Below are 20,933 nucleotides of genomic sequence, written 5' to 3' on the forward strand. Positions count from 1 at the left end.
AGAAGTAGTCAGGTATTCTATTAAGAAATGTAAATAAAAGTAGAAATGTATAGATATCTAGCGGAATCAAAAGTATACTTCACTACATATTATAATATTCAATTTAATATAAATGTAATGTGACATAATATTACATTGTAACTTATGGTGAAAAACGTCTTATATAAACTCTTCAGGGCTGGCCTATGAATGCTTGGCGCCATGGCTAAACAACATTTTGCCGCCCTCGTGCCTCACGGGTACTGTATACCTACATTCATTAACAATGGGGTAACGTGATTATACTGTCTTAAAAATAATCGAAAATTCACTTTAAGAACAAGGCGTGTTAAACTGGCAACCTAAAATTTGTACATATTGTAGAAGTCATCCAGTGCGAGTGTGTGTGAACAGTAATCCTCGTCGTCACCCCCATAGCTGGGGATCATGATCATTCCGGAATTACCTACTATGAAATTCTGAATCAACTTTCTTCTGCAAGCCTTGTGCACTGTGGATGCTATCGGTTGTTTTGTCTGTTTCTCAGAACCGGAAGCGAAAGTAGTCGATATAATGAATTATAATAAATACCTGTTGCAAATTACGATGGTAGTGCCAGTTATTAGTTATCTTTGAAAGTAATAAATGAAGATTTTCGATTTCATATTTCGTTTTATCATTTATTTCGATATTCAACAAACATCATATCCTATAAATAGTTTACCATATTACATTGAAAGTATTTAGCACTATCATCGAAGTTTAGAGTTTTGTATCACGGCCTATCAATCCTTTTTTTACTAAAGATCTGTAGATAGGTATAACTTCATATAACTAATTTTACATAATATCAAAAAATCATTTAAGATACCTGTATAATATCGATGAAAAAGTTTTATTTTGAGGAACGTATGTAGGACGTAGGTTATGTTAGATTAGCTTGAAGAGGTGTTTGCTAGGTATAACGCGTAAGGATATGCTTATAACAGAGTGACTACTGGACAAAATCTAGCCATCCGGTGGTAGGTAGGTACCTACATACGAATTAGAAAACGTGCGAAAGGATAGACGCTACTGGAACGATGAAATAATCAATAATCTACTGAAGTGCATTGCAATGTAACGCACATGACGCAATGTAATCAAATTGAAGAGGCATTTCATCCTACAGTGGATGGATCCAGGCTGATGATGATGACGACGATATAGGTTAGAAGAAAAAATGCAATGATTCAATACAATATTATTAAATATTATATATTTAAACTTTAAGCATATTATGCATGCATTTTATTACTAAAATCTTTTCAGGTCAAAAGCTTTTCATAAGAAAGTATGTTTTACATTTAATATTAAACTTGTATAATATTTTTGTCGGCCACTGCCGCCCGTGTCGAATCGATCGCAATCTCTCATTGAAAATTTGCTTGCTCATTCAAAATCAACGGGGCATTTTTATCGTGACTTTATATTCAGAAGGGCTTTTTTTCAATTACCACCGGGTGACTTTGTGGGAGGGCAATTGAAGATCTTGGCATAAAAACATCAAATGTCCACTTTTTTCCATTTTCGTTTTATTGCATTTCTATATTCCCTGTGTATGATTACATACAACTGTGCAAAGACAATTTTTTAAAAAAATCATAAGACCCTCAAATCTGCTCTCAAAAATATGCCACTTTTCTAAAAACAGCAATAGTCCAGGCATTTTTGTGTGAAAACAGCAAAGGTCCAGTAGTTCTACACTTTTATCACCAGGCGGCGTTAGTAATGTTAGTATACATTCCATACAATTTAGTGTCTGAGCTGTCAAATTATCCTTGATTCGTTTAATTATTGCTTTTTATAACGTTTTCTTATGATTGTTTTTATATTTTATCATGGATATTACTAGCATAGACATCTGAAACGTCTTGAAAGAGAAAAATGAACAAAACCATGCAACGTTTTTACCAAATAACGGTGACTTTCATTATTGTTCAGTTGGATGCAATATGGAAAATTCTGGGACCTTCATTATAAAATCTAAAGAGACCGGAGAAAAAGATTTTTTTAATATGAAATATAGGTTAAAACTTTGGCATTTCAGGCTAGTTATAATGTACAAAATAGACCAGGCTAGTAAGGGAGAAGTGCTTTGCGAACATTTCAGTTTCTCTCTAGGCTGTGGGATAGATTCAATGTAGTGAATAAAAATCAAATGCAAGTCACGATTGCATTTAAAACAACATAATGGTGGATTAGTTTCATTGAAAGGAGCTAAATATATTTTTTTTTTAAATTAGCTAAATATTTACAAAACCCAATAAATGTATCGTTTAATTTGCAGTGAAGGTGTCCGACGAGGCTAATCGGTTTTCATTTTTCATGTTAACTATCAATCCATGGTGGAAATCCATTGTTTTAATGATTTAATTTAATAAAACACATTTTTTTACTACTTTTTCCACTTTTAATAAAGAAATCTGGATAGGTTTCGCCCGCCTTAGAGGGACATTTTCAACTGTTGAAAACAGTTGGCAAAAAAACAGAGGCGGACGAAACCGGTCCAGATTTATTTATTAAAAGTGGAATAAGTAGGTACTAAAAAATGGGTTTTATTAAATTAAATCAATAATAATAATATGAAGCTAATCAGTATTAACCCGCACATGATTAAAACATTTTTTCAAATATTTAATTCTTGATTTTTTAGAAACATTGAAGTCGTTTGTTAATAGATAAATAATATGTCCAAACCTTATTAAAAGTTGTATTATGATTTAAAAATAACAGAAATATATATTCTTTATTTTATTTAATAAAATTATAGTTTTAGTCGTACTATTTACATTTCGATCTTTTCAATTTTGCAATAAAAACAACAAATGTCCAAAAATTGTGTAAAAACAGCAAATGTCACACTCATTCTTTTTTAAATATCTATTTAACCAAAATAAATTTAATATTTTTTTTACATTCATATAGTGCATATACAACTTCTCTATAATTTCTAATTGTCAAATTAATAAAAAAAAATTTGACAACCAAGATATTATGTTTTTACCCTCTCCTGAAAAAAAGTGTTTTGTGACATTTGCTGTTTTTATGCCAAGATCTTCAATTGTCTTCTATCCGAAGCAAAGCGGTTTACCGAGAACACGTAAGTAACCGGTTAATTTCTTTAGTTTCAGTCTCACTTGTTGGTGTCTTTATTACCGTCGGACTTAAACCACACTTTCACGGTCGGCATTCACATCACTCTTAATTATTAATCCGTGCTTTGTTGAGGATATAAGTATTTCTACAGACAAATGGCATCAGCTTCAGTAAGGTTAATGAATTATGTACCTATATACTATGCAGAGTACTGATATTGGTGTAAAGAATATATCAAGTATTTTAAGATGTTTGGTACCATAAAATAATATGGTAATAAACCAGACAATAAATGCCAACAATCAGTAATCAACAGGGTAGCATTTCCGCTTGAAGAAGCCTTAAGCTAATAATATAAAAGTAGTCTTGAATAATGATAATTTAATAAACATTGCCGATTCAAATAATATGAGAACGTATTTAATCGTCTGTGCCGAATGATATTGCGTAACAGCGGCAATTCGTCAGGTGAGCATCGAAACAGTCCAAATCAGTCACGCATACAAGTATTATTAAATTAAACCAAAGTTTGTAATGTTACCAGTCAGTGCATAGGGACCCAGTTTCACTAAACGCGTCAATTTTGCGTGAATATTTTTGAATTCATGACAATGTGGACAATAACTTTTCGCTTAGGTGTGTCTCAGTATTACACTCCCATCTTGTAGGTATAACTTCGCATATAATAATATATGCTGATATAAAATATAATTATTGGTTTTTCGGCGTAATCTTTGTAATGATAATGAATCATTGTTAAAAACGTTTACACCTACCAGAAGTTTCCGGTTGATTGTCCTTGTCATATATTTTCGATCTAATTTCGCATTTTTTGGAGCCCCTACCAATTAGGGAGCCCTAAGTTTTTAATCTTCAAATTCTCATCTCAATCTTCAAGCTCAAATCTGAGTTACAATATTTCCTTAGGCATCTCTTATAAAAAAAATAACACGATGAACAAAATAATAGAAATTATCATTTGAGATGGAATTTAGTCCAGATACTGGTAGGTATAAACCATGTTGTAAGTACGCTGTTGATAAAACAATGGTGTCTAACAACGATTGACATAAAAAATAATGTCTGGTTTTCCCGTATTGCTTTTATTGCGTTGTATTCACAAAGTGTAATATGAAAAAACAATGCTTATATTTTTATCAAGAAAAAATTCTCTGGTAACGGTGGGCACTAGAGATGGGAAAACTGGTCGATTTTGAAGACTAAGTATACTTGCTACCACTATAAAAAATACTTAGTAGGTATAGAAACTTGTTCCAAAATACTTACTAGTATTTGGAATACTATATAGACTGTTTGGCGTGCGTATGCGACAAAATTTTCATACTCAACTGAAACTAAAACCAACTCGTTATTAGTATTTAAAATACGTATCGGCTCAGGGAACTCAGACTGTGTATCGACTTCAATAGAATCGCTAAAAATACGCTGAGCTCCGCTTGTCGAAAAGTTCTATTTATTATAAAATTTTAAACACATTTTAAATTTATGAGTTGTTTTTCTGTTAGGTTACAATATTCTTGTTAACAAAAATGAATAACAGTGATTTTTTTAAAAATTGTAAAAAACAAATTAAATTTGTTTAAAATTTAAAAATGTTTTGAGCGGTCATATAACAAGCCTAAACCTGTGCATCATCTCACCACTGTGCTGCGACACAAAATTTATGACCTATTATTCATACATTCGAACGCAATAGACTAATAAATTAAAATATACCTATATTCAAGTGCTATCTCGTTCACGCTTATTTAATGTCAATGGTGTTGAAGGTCTACCAACTGGTGAGTGCACAGAACAGCGACTCGCGATGATATCATCACAAGTTTATTGGGCCACACATACTGAGTATGGGTAGTTTCATCCGAAACTTGAGTACACAAACTGGTGACAGTATTTCCAACTCACCTCTAGTTACAATATTTTCTCAGGCATCTCTTATAAAATAACACGATTAATAAATTAATAGAAATTATCATTTGAGATGGAATTTAGTCCAGACACTGGTAGGTATTTCCATGTTGTAAGTACGCTGGTGAAATTGTAAATTAATATTATGTTTATTATGTTAACGAGTTGTTCAGAGGATTTAACTATTATTAATTCTTTTGCCAAAACTACGTCCACACAGTATAAATATTTTTTTATTGCTTTTGTAGAGATTTAATGAGCTAGTAGCTTGTGATACGGATTGATGATGTTGGCAACTTGAATCAAGCCATTACTTTATAGGTATAATTCACGATTAAGATAATACTATAGCAAAAGTGATGTTTGTTTACGCGTACGTTTTTTATTTAGTCATGAATGACTCCTATTGAGTAATTACGTGACCTATTGGGTCATAAAATAATTAACAATCTAACTTTATCATAGTTATTGAATTAAAAAAAAAACAATTAGGTACATTGGCAACTACATTGTTTAATAAATATATAAAAAAATGATAAACATAAAATGAAAGAAAATAAGGTACGAGGGTGGGTCAATAATTCCTTAGAAAAAAGCATTAAAACAATTTTTATTTTTGTATTTTTTTTTTATTTCTCAACATAATCTCCTTGGAGCTCAATACACTTGGTTAGACGTTTCTCAATTTTTTTTAAACCGTCAGAAAAATAAGTTTTCGGAAGGTCCTCAAAATAAGCATTTGTCCGATCGATGACTTCTTCATTTGAAAAAAAACGTTGTCCACTTAGCCATTTTTTTAAGTTTGGGAAAAGGAAAAAGTCACTGGGGGCTAAATCTGGCGAATACGGTGGGTGGTCGACCAATTCGAACTTCAATTCTTCAATTTTAGCCATTGATCGTAAACATGTGTGAACACGGGCATTGTCCTGATGAAAGAGGATTTTTTTCCTGTTTAAATGAGGCCGTTTTTCTTCAATTTTGTTTTTTAGCTGGTCCAATAAAGATGCATAATAATCCCCTGTTATTGTTTTTCCTTTTTCCAAATAGTGAACGAAAATAATTTCACGTGCATCCCAAAATACAGTAGCCATAACCTTACCAGCTGATTTTACGGTTTTCGCCTTCTTTGGACATGGTTTGCCTTCGCAATCCACTGCTTTGACTGTTCTTTCGTCTCGGGAGTATAGTGGTGTATCCATGTTTCATCTACAGTCAGAAAGCGACAAAAAAATTCATCCGGATTGCGTTGCATGAGCGACAACAGGGCTTTAGAGGCCACCACCCTATTGCGTTTATTGTCGACTGTGAGCAAACGCGGCACCCATCTTGCAGAAATATTTTTCATGCCCAATTTGTCATGTAAAATAGAAATGACGCTACCTTTTGAGATCCCTGTAACCTCAATTATCTCACTCAACTTTAATCTTTGGTCACTTAACACCATATCGTGGATTTTATTGATCATTTCTGGTGTAGTCACCTCTACAGGACGTCCTGAGCGTGGTTCATCCTTTGTTGATGTACGACCACGTTTAAATTCATTTAACCAGTTATAAATAGTTGCAAGTGAAGGAGCAGATATGCCGTGAACTAAATCCAACTCATTTTTTATTTCCTTTGCTGTTAACCCTTTTATATTAAAATGTTTAATAACAGCTCTAAACTCAATTTTCTCCATTTTCCATTTTTCCATTTTCCACAAGCAAATTTTTTTTTTAAATGTACGAGAAACACACAACAACCCGACCAATCTGATTGAAACTCCGCAGCATACTGAATCGGTAGTGCCGCTGCATGAAAACAAACCGCTTACAGTACTAGTCGCGCCACCTGTCGGCTTTTCTAAGGACTTATTGACCCACCCTCGTAAGTACATATTTAGGTACTTAATTTAATAACACACAAATTTATGTTTGATGTTTTTGTTTCATGTTATTCACTTTTTATATCAGGCTGATATGTCGTTGATTGCAAATTAATGATTAATTAATAATTATTTAATGCTGCTGAATCTTCATTTGTCAAGCCATTTCTAGTCTTTGAATGTACATGATTCAATATTGACAAAAATAGTTTCACATGAGTAGGTGGAAGAAAAAATGGTCAACAACGAGATTGCTAGTTTTTCAACAGATATAAAAGTATCAGGCATGCTTTTCCATATTTTTAATATTATGTTTTCAACTCGGCGTTCCGATTCATCAATCTGACAAAATCGATGACATTCCAATTCTTTAATACATTTTCACATATTTACAAAATTTTCATTCCAAATAGGAGTAGATTGCAAATCAATAATTTCAATACATCAACATGATTGCGCTTTGATTTAATATTTTTTCGATATGAACGTTTTGAATACTAAAAAATAAAAGGCATCATTTTTTGGCGTGCCGTCGAAAACTTTTAGCGTGCCAAGTTGGGCACGCGTGCCACATATTTGCCATCGCTTTCGTATAGGTATCTATCGACTTTGCGAACGCAAAAGTGCGTAAGTAATATTTTAGTAAAAATATTGTTTATTGTGTGGTAGAATATCATCTTCAACTCTCAAAAATGCGTCAACAAAAACTATTCCGTGACAAAGTTACAATTACCTAATTTTTATAGTGTGGTTAGTAAAAAATACATTATGAAGAAATCAATAAAACTATGATTTCGAATTGCCCTCCTATAAAGTTGCAAACTGTCACTTATGTTTATTTACTAGGCTTAGGCAGTCTCAATATATTTTTTAAATGTAATCACCCGTTATCGTATTATATACCTACTTGTTTAAATAATAGCGTTATGAATGTTATGTTATAGTCTGATCAAAAATGAAAAAATAAATGCATTAAAGATCAATAAGACCGCGGTTACAAAATGTCTAGTGAATAAATTAATAATTCTGACACTTAGATTAATGTCATTGACACCATTTGGTAGAAAAACGGTACAGTCGGATGTTTTATACTCATTACGTATGTATCTGACATTTCCTATTTGATAAAGACACTGAAACCTGTCAAATTACCGGTTATGTGCGGTGGCGCCGTGACAATTAGGGAAGGTAATCGCTTGCTGATGGGCGAAAAATAATTTGTGTAAAATAACTATGTGTTCCTACGATGGCCGAGTGGCAACGTGTCGGGTTATAATATCGAGGATCTCGGATTCAATTCCCGAGTCTAAAAAATAGTTGTTTTTTTCAATATGCATTTGGACTCAAGATTAGGTATAAACCTGATAGGTTGAGCAAATGGCTAACATCCATTTCTAGAGACATTGTACAGGCCACGTAGCACTAAGAGCCTATCTAAAAATATTTAAATTGAGGGACGATGACTGCTGTCTATGTGACGGCTACACATCTCAAACTCTGTGGCAGATCATCGACGACTGCCCAATACTAGAAAAGGAGCGGTACGCTTTCGGAACTCTGTTTAGACCAGCGGTCCCACAATCTTTTAGACCTCGCGGACCACTAAACTCAAAATCTTAAATCTCGCGGACCACTACCACGTATTTTTTCCACACTTGTTAAAAATTCAATATGTCAATATAATGATAAAAGAATTATAATAAATAAACTTATTAACACAGATATTCGTTACGAAAAATGCAAAAAAAAACATTTTAAATTTAATTTTATTAAAAAAGAACCAATACAACTATTAAATTAATATGAATTCTACGTCAACATAGAGGTGCATAAAATATTAATTACAGGTAGCAAAAGATAAGCAGTCCTTTGTTGCTACTTGTTTGAAACAAGCTGTTGGATTATTGGTTCCAATGACGTTACTGCAACACGGAGAGCCGGCTTAGGGAGAGGAGAGGCTTAAGAAATGTGGATAATTTAATTATATTTAACTTAAATTCATAAAAAATGTAATTTTATTCAATTTAGAGTTATACAAATCAAAATCGTTTTTTCAAATCCAGTGACTATCTATAAAATCGAGCGTTTCTACTTTAGTGGTGAGTGTCGACATCGGCCGTTTCCAAGAATTACAAATCAGTGTGTCGATTTTATTTTATCCCGAACAGCAAACTTTATTCAATGAATAATGGACTGACGACGTGATAAAGCTAAAATTGAAAAAAATATTATAAGAATATAGGTACTGTAACTTTTTAATAAATACGAAAATTGCAAATATATTCAAATTACTCTGCGGACCACCAAAATTCTCTCACGGACCACCGGTTGGGGACCGCTGGTTTGGACAACACAAACTAAACTAAAACTAAACAACAAAACAACACAAGAGAACTAGGTACCTACAGAAAATATTTAATTCTGGCTATAAATAAAATTAAAGACATTTATATGGAGGAATATTATTATAATTTAACTGCACATTATTCACAAACTGTAATCGAGAAAAATTTTCAATTTCACCATAAATTCGAATAATATGTAAATAACTCATTTTAATTAACTCTCTCAATCAAATTGTACGAAAAAGCTAGGGCGTAGTTATTAAAAAAAATTAAATATAATAATAATAGTGTATCACTTAGCATTTCTAAGTAGGGCTACGACAAACTCAACATTTAATTCAAATGCATGCAATATATTTTCCCCACCAATGTGTATCAATGACCCCGGGAATATAAATATCTCTGCAATGGGCAAATTAATAATGCAGTGGGTAAATCACAACTGAAACTACTGTTCTAGAGGTATTAATTTGTATGTAAGGTATCTTCAGGATCGTAAGGAATCACCATTGCATACTTACTTCCTATTTTTAAGTATTTACCGTCATGAATAATTGAATTTTCAATGTTTTGTGAAGACGCTACCTACGTTAATTTATTATTTCAAATTTAAATTAATTATCAAAATAATTACAATACATACAAAATAGCCTACTTCTCGATAACATTAATTATATTTTAATCGAATCATTAACCCAAAAAAAAATCAATATTAATATGATACTTACCATCTGGCCCCGCATTGCAAAATCTGTCTAGAGTAAAATAAAAATGCATCGTAAACACATTCAAAATATGTGTGCATCTAATAAAAAAGAATGTTGAAATCCCATATGGTTCTGTCAAATTCTGAATTCCTCAGTAGAAATACATTTTCAACATGCTGTTTTAAAATCAATTCAAATAACGCTTTAAAACCCAATTAGTGCTATTATAGAGCATTAGATAGTGAAATAACTTAGAAAACATTTAATAGCAATGATGACATGTTTAAAATGAATGTATTGAAATTGTCTTGTTTTTATTTTACCTCAGTGTAACCAAGATGTATTTTAAATCTATATTATGGTATAGTATAGGAGGATAAAGTGTATTTTATTGTTTGAAATTATTGTTGTATTCATAAATCACGATAATAAAAATAATTCTTTGGGACCTTCGGGAGGGTCAACAAAGAAAGAGTTTGATTAATGCAAAATCATGGGATATCGAATTACTCGAGATGCTTCATATTTTCTGAGCGACAATGTCGATAAATTTATTTGTATTGCTTAAAAAATTATTAAGATGTTTTGTATTATTTATTGTTTCAGGTGACTGTACCTCGTTTTCCAGTGGTCCTCAAAGTAGGTCACGCACACGGCGGAGTTGGCAAAGTGAAGGTTGACAACATTTCAGATTTCCAGGTAAAATAATTTGATGTTATGTAAGTACGTGAAGCGTAAATTAAATTTCGTAGAATTTTGCAACGGTTTTCCCATTTGACTATTATATGACTGTAAATTATTATTATTGAGTATACCTATTTCTGTTCAAAATTTCAATTTTAAATGCTTACTTACATTTTTCTATCTCTACTCAACGTTACAAGCCACGCACCAACAATGATTATCTATTTTCTTCTTAAATCTTATGCTTTATGGCTACATATTTTACGATACTTTTTTTCATAGTTATCCGCCCTTAGGCAATAATACGTATATCATTTGCCTACATCCATGGGATACCATATTTTTTTCATATGGCAGAAGACGTAAGTGACCACATAAAATGATGTTTCTATCATAAGCTTATATAATAAGTATATCATTCGCTTGATGGATAGCAGAAAGTTCTCCTTGAAAGGCATATATGATGAGGATCAAACCGATAAGTGGTTTGAATTTTTTGTACTCACACAAAGTATTCGAATTTAACCACGATATAAATGCCTCATGTAGTTACGTATATCGTGTATGTCCGAATCATATCATGCGGTTGGGGGTAGTGACTAGGGAATCCAATCCCGAGCCAAAATTCTGATCCCGGGATTTCGGGATTACAATTTGACAATCCCGGGATTGGCTTTTTTTTCCATTGTTAATAATTTTTTTTTTATATTTACAAATTACAATGATAAAATCGGTCCAAAATAAATCTAGTATAATTTATACTATTTAAGACATTTATTGTTAATATTGTATACATTCAATCTTGGAAATACATAAGTTTAATGGAGTAAATAATATTGTGATATAAATAATAATGTGAATTTAATATGAGATTGCTGTTTCTTATAGTAAAGCAAATCATGGTGTACTTATGGCCTTTCCGCTTCATAAATCTAATTAGTCAGCCAAATATGAAACTGCCGTAAAACGTATGAGATCATGGTGAAGCATTGTTTTTTCCAATCTTTCTCATTTTTATTAATTTATGTGAAAAAATAAAATGAATCGGTAACTTACACATGGGTATAAATCAAACTTCATTCAAACTCAGTTTATTTCTACTATAGTTATTTATTATTAAAAGTATTTGTTCTGTTATATTTTCGTTTTTATTTTATTTTCCATAAAAATTGATAAAAAAATCAATCCCGAAAGTTTCGGGATTATGTTTATCAATCCCGGGATTCATAGGTATCGAAAATAGCTCGGGATCCCGGGATTGGAATCCCTAGTAGTGACTGTATTATATTTTCGGACGGGTTAGGCATAGGACACCACTATTAATGGTGAATATGCATATACACATATGGCAAAGTGGTGAAAAGAAATGGATAATAATCAATATTAAATTTAACACTCTTTCATTGTTTGAGAAACACATATCTACGCCACAATGCAGCGATTTTTTAAAGATGGTCATAAAATGGTGCAAACAATTGCTTTCGCAGGACATGGCGGGAGTGGTGGCCATCTCAGGTTCCTACTGCACCGTCGAGCCCTACATCGACGCCAAATTTGATATCCATGTTCAGAAGATTGGCTCCAACTATAAAGCATTCATGTGAGTACCAACACCAATCGTATTTAAGTATTATTCTTTAGATCTTAATATTTTTAGTTTATATAGTAGTGACAAAACTTAAGTGTAATAATAAGTCAGGTGCACCATAAACCACACAACTGGTTTGGTAATAAATATGATAAAATATTAGATATCACCAATAAAACATCATATCATGTACCTACACACGACTTCTAATCGGTAAACAAACAGTAAATTCAAATCCAAAATTTTTAATTTTACATACTTTTAGGAAATAATGACGTGATAAATTACAAGGTGTTTGTAATAATTATGATTTAGGCAGAGTGGAATTGATTTTTAAAAACTAACCAACTTTCTGTAAATAGTTCAATGAAAACAAATGCGTACGACTGACAAAGTTTAGTGTGCACTATTTATGTCGGATCTTTACGGCCTACCTCCACCCTTCGCCGCTGATATGGGGGATTGGGCGGGTGCTTTTAATATTTTAACTACTAACCAACTTTCTGTAAATAATTCAATGAAAACAAATACGTATGACTGACAAAGTTTAGTGTGCACTATTTATGTTGGATCTTTACGGCCTACCTCCACCCTTCGCCGTTGATATGGGCGATTGGGCGGGTGCTTTTAATATTTTAACTACAGAGCGTTTCCAATCGAACACTTGAAAGTTTTGCGGTACATGATATACTTTCCCGTATTGAGTGAACGTTTCAAATGTACTCACTCTGTAGCAATGGTAAAGATAATATTTGAAAATGGCCACCAGACGGACAAGATGCATTTTGAAATCAGACGATGTTTTTGAACTGTTATACTGACTGTTAAAGACTAGTTTTGGAATTTTATTGTTTATTGAATAATATATGTGTGCCCCTTCGAATAAGGAATACAACTGCATATTCAGTTCATTTTTGGTCAAAACTGGACATGATGATTTTTGGAAATGGGCGTCTCATATATATTATTTTAGCCCATTGACAGTAGTGTAATAATTGAAATAAAAAAATCACAAACACTCAGGCTTTGAGAAAATCACATACCTTACATAGATCACCTTACCGGGAATCAAACCCGGAGCCATCGGATGAAATGCCAGCGCCTTACGCACTGGACTACGAAGGCTGCTATAATATTATAAGAAGCCGTTTCATTTTTACATAATACCACACAATCATTTTTAATCGAGACCACCAATATTTTTCCTTATTAAGTACCTAGTTACAGCCGATGCATCGTTAATATATTTTTCAAAAGGTGAGTGATTTCTCCATATTGTCAGAGAGTGCTCTGTCTACCGGTGCAGCGGTCACCACAGTAAAAATTAACATGATTGGCGAGTTTCGTATATAATTATTGTTTATTAAAGCATCCCTCGTATTTATTACAGAGCAGTAAAAATGAAAGGGAAATTTATATGTATAACATAATAATCCGTTGAGTGATTATTAAAAGGGTAAACAGGAAAACATTTTATGAATTAGGTGGCACCTAATATTTTTAATAATACCTAAACCAATTCCTTGAAGGAGAATAATAAAAGTGTAGCATAATAAAATTGTAAAAAATAGTAAACTACTTATAAAAATTCTATTAAAATTGTTGAGAATCTACGTACTGTCCACCTTGTCAATCTACTCACCACCAGTCCTTATTAGTTTAAATAGTCAAAATCAATAATTTCCTCTAGCATAGGTAGGTATTAATTAGGTACCCACTAGAATGGTCGAATAATAATCGTAGAGTACATAGTCGAGCGGCCTATACTCTATAACGTCGTGAGTCCCGGGTTCGAATCCTGGGTCTGACAAAAAATACACATTGTTTTTCAATTTGTGTTTGAGTCAGAGTATGGACCTAATAGGTTGAGCAAGTGGCTAACATCCATTTCTCGTAAAAACAAAATCTGCTAAAACGACCTCCAGTCTGTGGAGGTCCATATGATCCTCTAAGGATCGAACATGGTGAAGTAGTTATATTCAGTAACTATTCACAAAAATATTAATTATTAGATGTTACATATACTTATTAAATTGAGAATTACATACAGAATTTATAAATATGTAAACAACTTAAGGGGGGACATGCTCGTCGAAGGTCAAAATTGAGTTTTTATTGTATATTCAAACCATGATCCTGGACACTCCTTAAACGTTGTAGATGATCTATTTATATAATTTTGAAGCCTTATTATCCTTTATAGTTATTTTAAACATTTGATGACTGCATGAAGTATTTTTGTTACATAAAATAGTATTCTTTTAAACCTCTCGCTCTAATGTTTTAGAATATAGTCATATTTCGGTACATAACTGTGCAGTGGTGTTAAGATTTTTTACATTTATTAATTTTTAAACGCATTTATAAAACCATTAGCATAATTTATTACGAGATAATTTTTGTAAAATATTCACGATAAAAAATTATATTGATAATCTCTGTGATCCCAAATTTGACAAGAATTAGGCATTTTATTATTCAAAAAATCGGCAAGAATAACACATTTCAAGATAATTCTAAAGATATTTATTATAAGCTATGTCTTTGACCATTTAAGTGTGATAAACATCTTATGAATAATGATTGCTTTATAATAATTATTGACCTAAGAATAAGGTAGTGTTTTTTTGAAATACGCCATTTCTTTTGTCATTCCCCAGTGGTTAAGCTACAACATACGGCCGTAGCTATAAATTAACAAACTATAATTAAAGTAGGAAGTAAAATGATATTAACGCGCGTGTTTGAACATGTACCGTTTAAAAAAAAATTTAAAAAAATTCGGTTAGGTACATGTTCAAACACGCGCGTTAACATAATTTTACTCCCTACTTTAATTATAGTTTGTCATTTTATGGCTACGGCCGTATGTTGTAGCTTAACCACTAGGGAATGACAAAAGAAATGGCGTATTTCAAAAAAACACTACCTTATTCTTAGGTCAATAATTATTATAAAGCAATCATTATTCATAAAATGTTTATCACACTTGAATGGTCAAAGACATAGCTTATAATAAATCTCTTTAGAATCATCTTCAAATGTGTTAATCTTGCCGATTTTTGAATAATAAAATGCCTAATTCTTGTCAAATTTGGGATCACAGAGATTATCAAAATAATTTTTTATCGTGAATATTTTAGAAAAATTATCTCATAATAAATTATACTAATGGTTTTATAAATGCGTTCAAAAATTAATAAATCTAAAAAATTTTAACACCACTGCACAGTTCTGTACCGAAATATGACTATATTCTAAAACATTAGAGCGAGAGGTTTAAAAGAATACTATTTTATGTAACAAAAATACTTCATGCAGTCATCAAATGTTTAAAATAACTATAGAGGATAATAAGGCTTCAAAATTATATAAATAGATTATCTACAACGTTTAAGGAGTGTCCAGGATCATGGTTTGAAAATACAATAAAAGCACAATTTTGACCTTCGACGAGCATGTCCCCCCTTTCTATGTTGAATTATAATTAATATTTAAATCCAAATTTATACATTTTACACACGATTTTTCTGTAGCATGCTCGATCCTAAGAAAATCATAATGTGATATGAGAACATGGTGTGTAAAACTCCCACCTCCGCACCCGTTATGTATATGCAGCGTACGCGGCCACCTAACATAACCCTTAGCGATAGTGCCCATAGAACGCGTCGAGCGGGCGAAGTCCGCGTATGAAGCGTTAATTCATAACCATAATCACACGTCTCGTGCCGCGCATTACCCTTCACCTATGTAATAAGCGGCCCAAGCAGCACAAAATAATTATTATTACAGCGCTTCTCATAAAAAAGCAATAAAAATATTATATTATTTCGGGGCTTGTAATTAATATTTACGACGACATTATTCAACCAGCGATAAACTGGACACGCAATAAAATTAAACAATGATTCTCTGTTATTAAATAATTGCTTTTCGCCCGTCGATCGACGACGCCTCGAGCAGCGTGATTTTGGTAGCCGTGTTCAATGAATGGACTTCTTTGTATTTTCATTAAATCGTATCGCCGAGAAGCGAAAAACGGTGACTCATGCGGCAGGCGGGACACAAGGCATCGTCAAGTCCAGTGTGCGCTGGCGTATTTGATTACGTTGTATTTTCGATGATTTACGCGCCACTTGTAGAAATTTTGCGCGAGCGCCGCACTCGCTGCGTCAATGGGCTTTATGCCTTACGTGTGCCAGATCAAAGAATTTAAGCCCTCATTTTGTCCCGAGCAGAGCCGCACGGGACAGGTGATGCAATCTTACACCGAAGTGCGAATGCATGATGTTAATTTATATGGCAACTATCAGAGTGACTTTAATTTGAAGAGTCGCAAGGGGAGTCTGGAGTGTCCCGCTCCCCGTACGCTCTGGCGAATTTAGTAAAGGCCGCAAAATTGGCCTCGGTTGCCACCATGTCCGCGTGTCATATTGGGCCCGAATGGGGTCGGACCCGCGCAAACAACTCCGCTCGTTCGGGGCCCATAAGTGGACAGTCCCACAAGACGTGTTCTGCGTCCTGCTGGTGGTCTCCACATGAGCAACCCAACCCATGTCCTGCCAAACAGAACCCCTGCAGTTTGGCCGAAAAGTTTCCATGGCCAGTCATGAATTGACTGGTCCAGTGGGTTGGCATCAGTCTCCTCGTCATGTGTCTCACCGAGACATCTGGAAAGTATAGAAAAGTCTGGCGGCCCTTAGGGGAGACCACCCATCTCGCCTGCCATACCGCATATGCGGTCTTGTAGACCAGCTCAGATACAGTCTTTCTGTAGCTCAGGCCCTCCACTCTCAATGGCGGTGTCAGAGGGACGGCGAGAGTTGTATTGATCCTCCTCATAAGGAGAGTGATCGATCCTCTCATTTGAGCGTGCAAGTCGAGAGGAAAGACCCCCGCAAGGACCGCCAGGGCATCTGTAGATGAGGTCCTATAGGCCTTAGTAAGGCCAATCAGAGCAGCCCTCTGTCCGCTAAGCAGAGCCCTCTTCACAATTGTCAGCGAGGCTTTGGTGTGCCACACGCTTGTGATATGAGAAATGGATGTTAGCCACTTGCTCAACCTATTCGGTCCATACTCTGGGTCCAAACAGACATTGAAAAACACCGTGTGAATTTTCCACAGCCGGAATTTGAACCCGGGTCCCAGGACATTATAAACCTGACGCGTAACTGCTCGGTCATTGTGAGTATAGTAGGTACCTATACTGAATTGAAATTAAAAAAATACAGCGTTATATGAAAAATTATAAATAAATACAGAAAATAGGTAAATAGGTAAAATTATTAATAATAATGTACATATGCACAGAAAACAGTTAGAAGAGTACCTAAATAGAAAAAATACATGAAAATGTACATAATTTAATAGTTTATAAAACAATGTCCACCTGAGCTCGCTGATTTGATTGACTACAATAAATTATTGCCCTCACAGTCATACATAAAGCAAACAAAATATTATATCGTTACCAGGGAACACAGAATTTCGTTAACTGACACTTTATTTTGCATAATAAAAAATATAGTCTCTCGTATTAAGAATAACTACAAAATAATAATGTACAAAAATAAATATTTCTTAATTCAGCTTTAAATAATATTATTACCTATATTAAATTGCTTGTTAAGTTTTATTTGATCCTGTCACACGATAAGTAAATTTCTATAAGTAGGTACGTGAGAATTTTCCAGAATACATATTTTTTTCTTTATGTATTCAGATAGGTACACATTACACAATATATATAAAAATAACATTTTCTGTCAGTTTTTCGACAACCATATTATATTATCATAATATACTTAGATATACATACATAATATCTGAAATTTTAATATAAATTTATTGTTGTATGCCTCTTGCGTGCAGATGAGTTAGGTACATACTTTAATTTGCTTCATTTGAAAGATCATGATTGTATTAACAAAATATCATTTTTAAGTGAAATCTACATCGATAGGGTAGATTTTATTTATTATGTAGATATTTCCTACTCGTCCTTCATTCATATCACCTAAAAATCTTTTAATTGGATACAATATTTCAAGTAAAAATGTCACGTCTGGAAACGAAAAATAATACATATTATAAATACCTATTATCCACTTAATGCATTGTAAAAACATTTATATTTGACGTAAATATGTATATTTTATTACCTTTGTTGCGGCAATGTGGATTGTGTGCATTATAGAAAGTTGACGTTAGCAGCTAAATTCTACGAATTTTCACATGTTTACACGTGAATCTATTCAACTTATGAATATGAAAAAAAAGGTACTTATCTAAAGAAGAAGAAATCTCAGTCAATACCTGGATTTTCTTATACTATATAATGAATAAACAATAATTGTCCACGCCATCCAATTTCATAATAAAGGACGACGATTATTATAATACCTAATAGGTACAAAGTACAGAAGTTATTAGGCCAACACACTTTGTAAAATGTTTGAATTTATACTTTTTAAGTTTAAACGCAGTGATTATACTGGAATGTAAAATCATTAGACTTTAATGTCGAAGATTTTCCATGAATGATATCATTTGGCTTACACCTTATACATACATACTACAATAGCCTCACGGTTATCACTGTGTCTTATCAATTTATCATTATAAACCTCATTTATGACTAATCCGAAGGTTTTATCTAATGATTTAGTTAGGTACTTATTGTATTACAGTCACACTATTTATAGAAATGTATCAAAATCAGATAAAATATATAATAATTATGTAGTAACTTCACTACTTTTTCATGGTACATAAATAGGTAGGTATTTATTTACCCAGACACTCTAAGCCCAGACTTGGTTTCCTTTTAAACCACAAAAACCTGTTAATTTTGTTTTAATATTTAAACTATTTTTACATTTATATAAACTCAAATATTATAAATTGTAATAATCTATGGTGTTTGGTGGGTTTATTTTAGAATGTATAAAGGTTTAATGTTATTGAAAGTTTATGTACATATAATTTTATTTTATGTTGTAAATGTTTTGATTTATAACTGCAAAATAGGTAGTTTTGTATTACTTGAAAAAAATGGACCGAGTGGCATTCATAATCGCATCGTTTACTGTCCAGAACCAGATGAATGCAAGAATCCGTTAATCTTTCGGGTACCTAGCCCATAATTCATGCGAATTAATTTTAACAATTTTAGCAACGTTTATCTGAGAACTCCAAATTCAAAATGGAAATGCAACCAACTTTGTATGATAATCAAGGTAATAATTATATAATTATTACAAACATGATTATACTCGTATTATGATATATGAAGCATGAACATTGTTTTTTATTTGATAATGAATACACTCATGATTTAAGACTGTTATACCTATACTTGCAACATTTTTTAAACCTTCTAATTAAATATTAAAAGTCCCTATAGAAACAAACTTTGTAGTATAGCCATAATAGTAATAGTGTGTCGTCTACAAAAGTTTATGCATATATATCTACACCGAAATTGGGAGAGAAAAATATATAATTTATACAATATAGATAGCTCCAATGTAGAGTTATACTGTGATTACAATTATGATGCATGTCGCGTACTGTCACGTACGGGAAACGTGTGTAATATCATTTTTGTTGGTGTTCAAAATGTTATCAGACTGATGCTCATATCCCGTAGCACATTTTGAACCTTTAAACGAGCATTGTCAGTTAGCAAAATCTGCCGAAATCACCAGAACAACAATGAGGTCATCTCACGCGTACCGCACTGCATCGACACCCGCATGACTCAAAGAACGTTTTTTATCATTTTCTACATGCCCACACATTTTCAACTGATGTCAAAATCACGTGTTTTTAGCGGTTGGCACTATGTATTTTCTGTAAAAATGTTGTCTATTACCTATGATCTGCAGGTTGGGTTTTGTTCAAAATATTATCTATGGGTGCAATATCACAAGTAATTTTAACGCACGCACACGTAGAAATTGATACAGTTAATTGAAATTAGCATGAATAATGAATAATAATTCAAAATAAGTACTAATACATTAGAGCACTCTCCATCATTGAATTTATAGAGACAGTGATCGTTCAAAATATTCTGCGGAATGTCGAAGCCATAGACTAAATTTGTCGCCGTTACTGCCTCTATAAATATCCTAGTCTATTATTTACTAGATATTATACAAATAACGTAACTGTACTTATAGTCCAAGTCGAAAGTTGTCGTTATTTTTATCCCAATCAACGAGCTAATAATATGAGTTCCTTTTAGTTCTACCAATGAAGCAATAATATTATTATGTATGCAATCGGCTACACGTTTCTCAAAATCTCAAATGCTTTGAAGCGTTCTGCCTGAAACTAGTCCAAATGATCTCCACGAACATAAAATGAGCTAATAGTGTTTTAACAACACGAGTTATTTCCTCAAACATACGGTTATCAAAATCTCAAGCCTTGCCAGATGCTTTCTGCGCATATTTTATGCATTTTATGATTCATCAGATGCATTTCTAAAGCATGGCTTTTAAAATAAACTCTAGGTGAGGCAATGCGTCAGAAATTTAGTATGCTCATTTTATTTTGCATAATAAAACATCGTAGGTATAGTATAATAATTCAGCGATGACAGACCAGTGATGATTTTAAGGTTTTTGTCGAGGTTACATGTAAATTGTACGTAAAACATTTCACCGTGTCACAGTTCACCGTGAGCT

The 20,933-nt window shown here is 32.8% G+C and overlaps 1 protein-coding gene across 1 annotated transcript in view; it reads left to right on the forward strand.

Moving 5' to 3' along the window:
• Syn (synapsin) overlaps positions 1 to 20,933 on the forward strand; it is a 239,066-nt gene that overhangs the window by 208,586 nt on the left and 9,547 nt on the right. The window contains exons 9-10 of the mRNA XM_085952486.1: positions 10,569 to 10,661; positions 12,134 to 12,246. Of these exons, the coding sequence (XP_085808612.1) occupies positions 10,569 to 10,661; positions 12,134 to 12,246 (206 nt within the window). The remainder of the gene's footprint in view (positions 1 to 10,568; positions 10,662 to 12,133; positions 12,247 to 20,933) is intronic.

The sequence above is a fragment of the Rhyacophila brunnea genome, unplaced genomic scaffold (genome assembly GCF_057557595.1).
Source record: "Rhyacophila brunnea isolate RB1 unplaced genomic scaffold, BYU_Rbru_1.0 scaffold_3, whole genome shotgun sequence".
In the NCBI taxonomy this organism is placed as follows: Eukaryota; Metazoa; Arthropoda; class Insecta; order Trichoptera; family Rhyacophilidae; genus Rhyacophila; species Rhyacophila brunnea.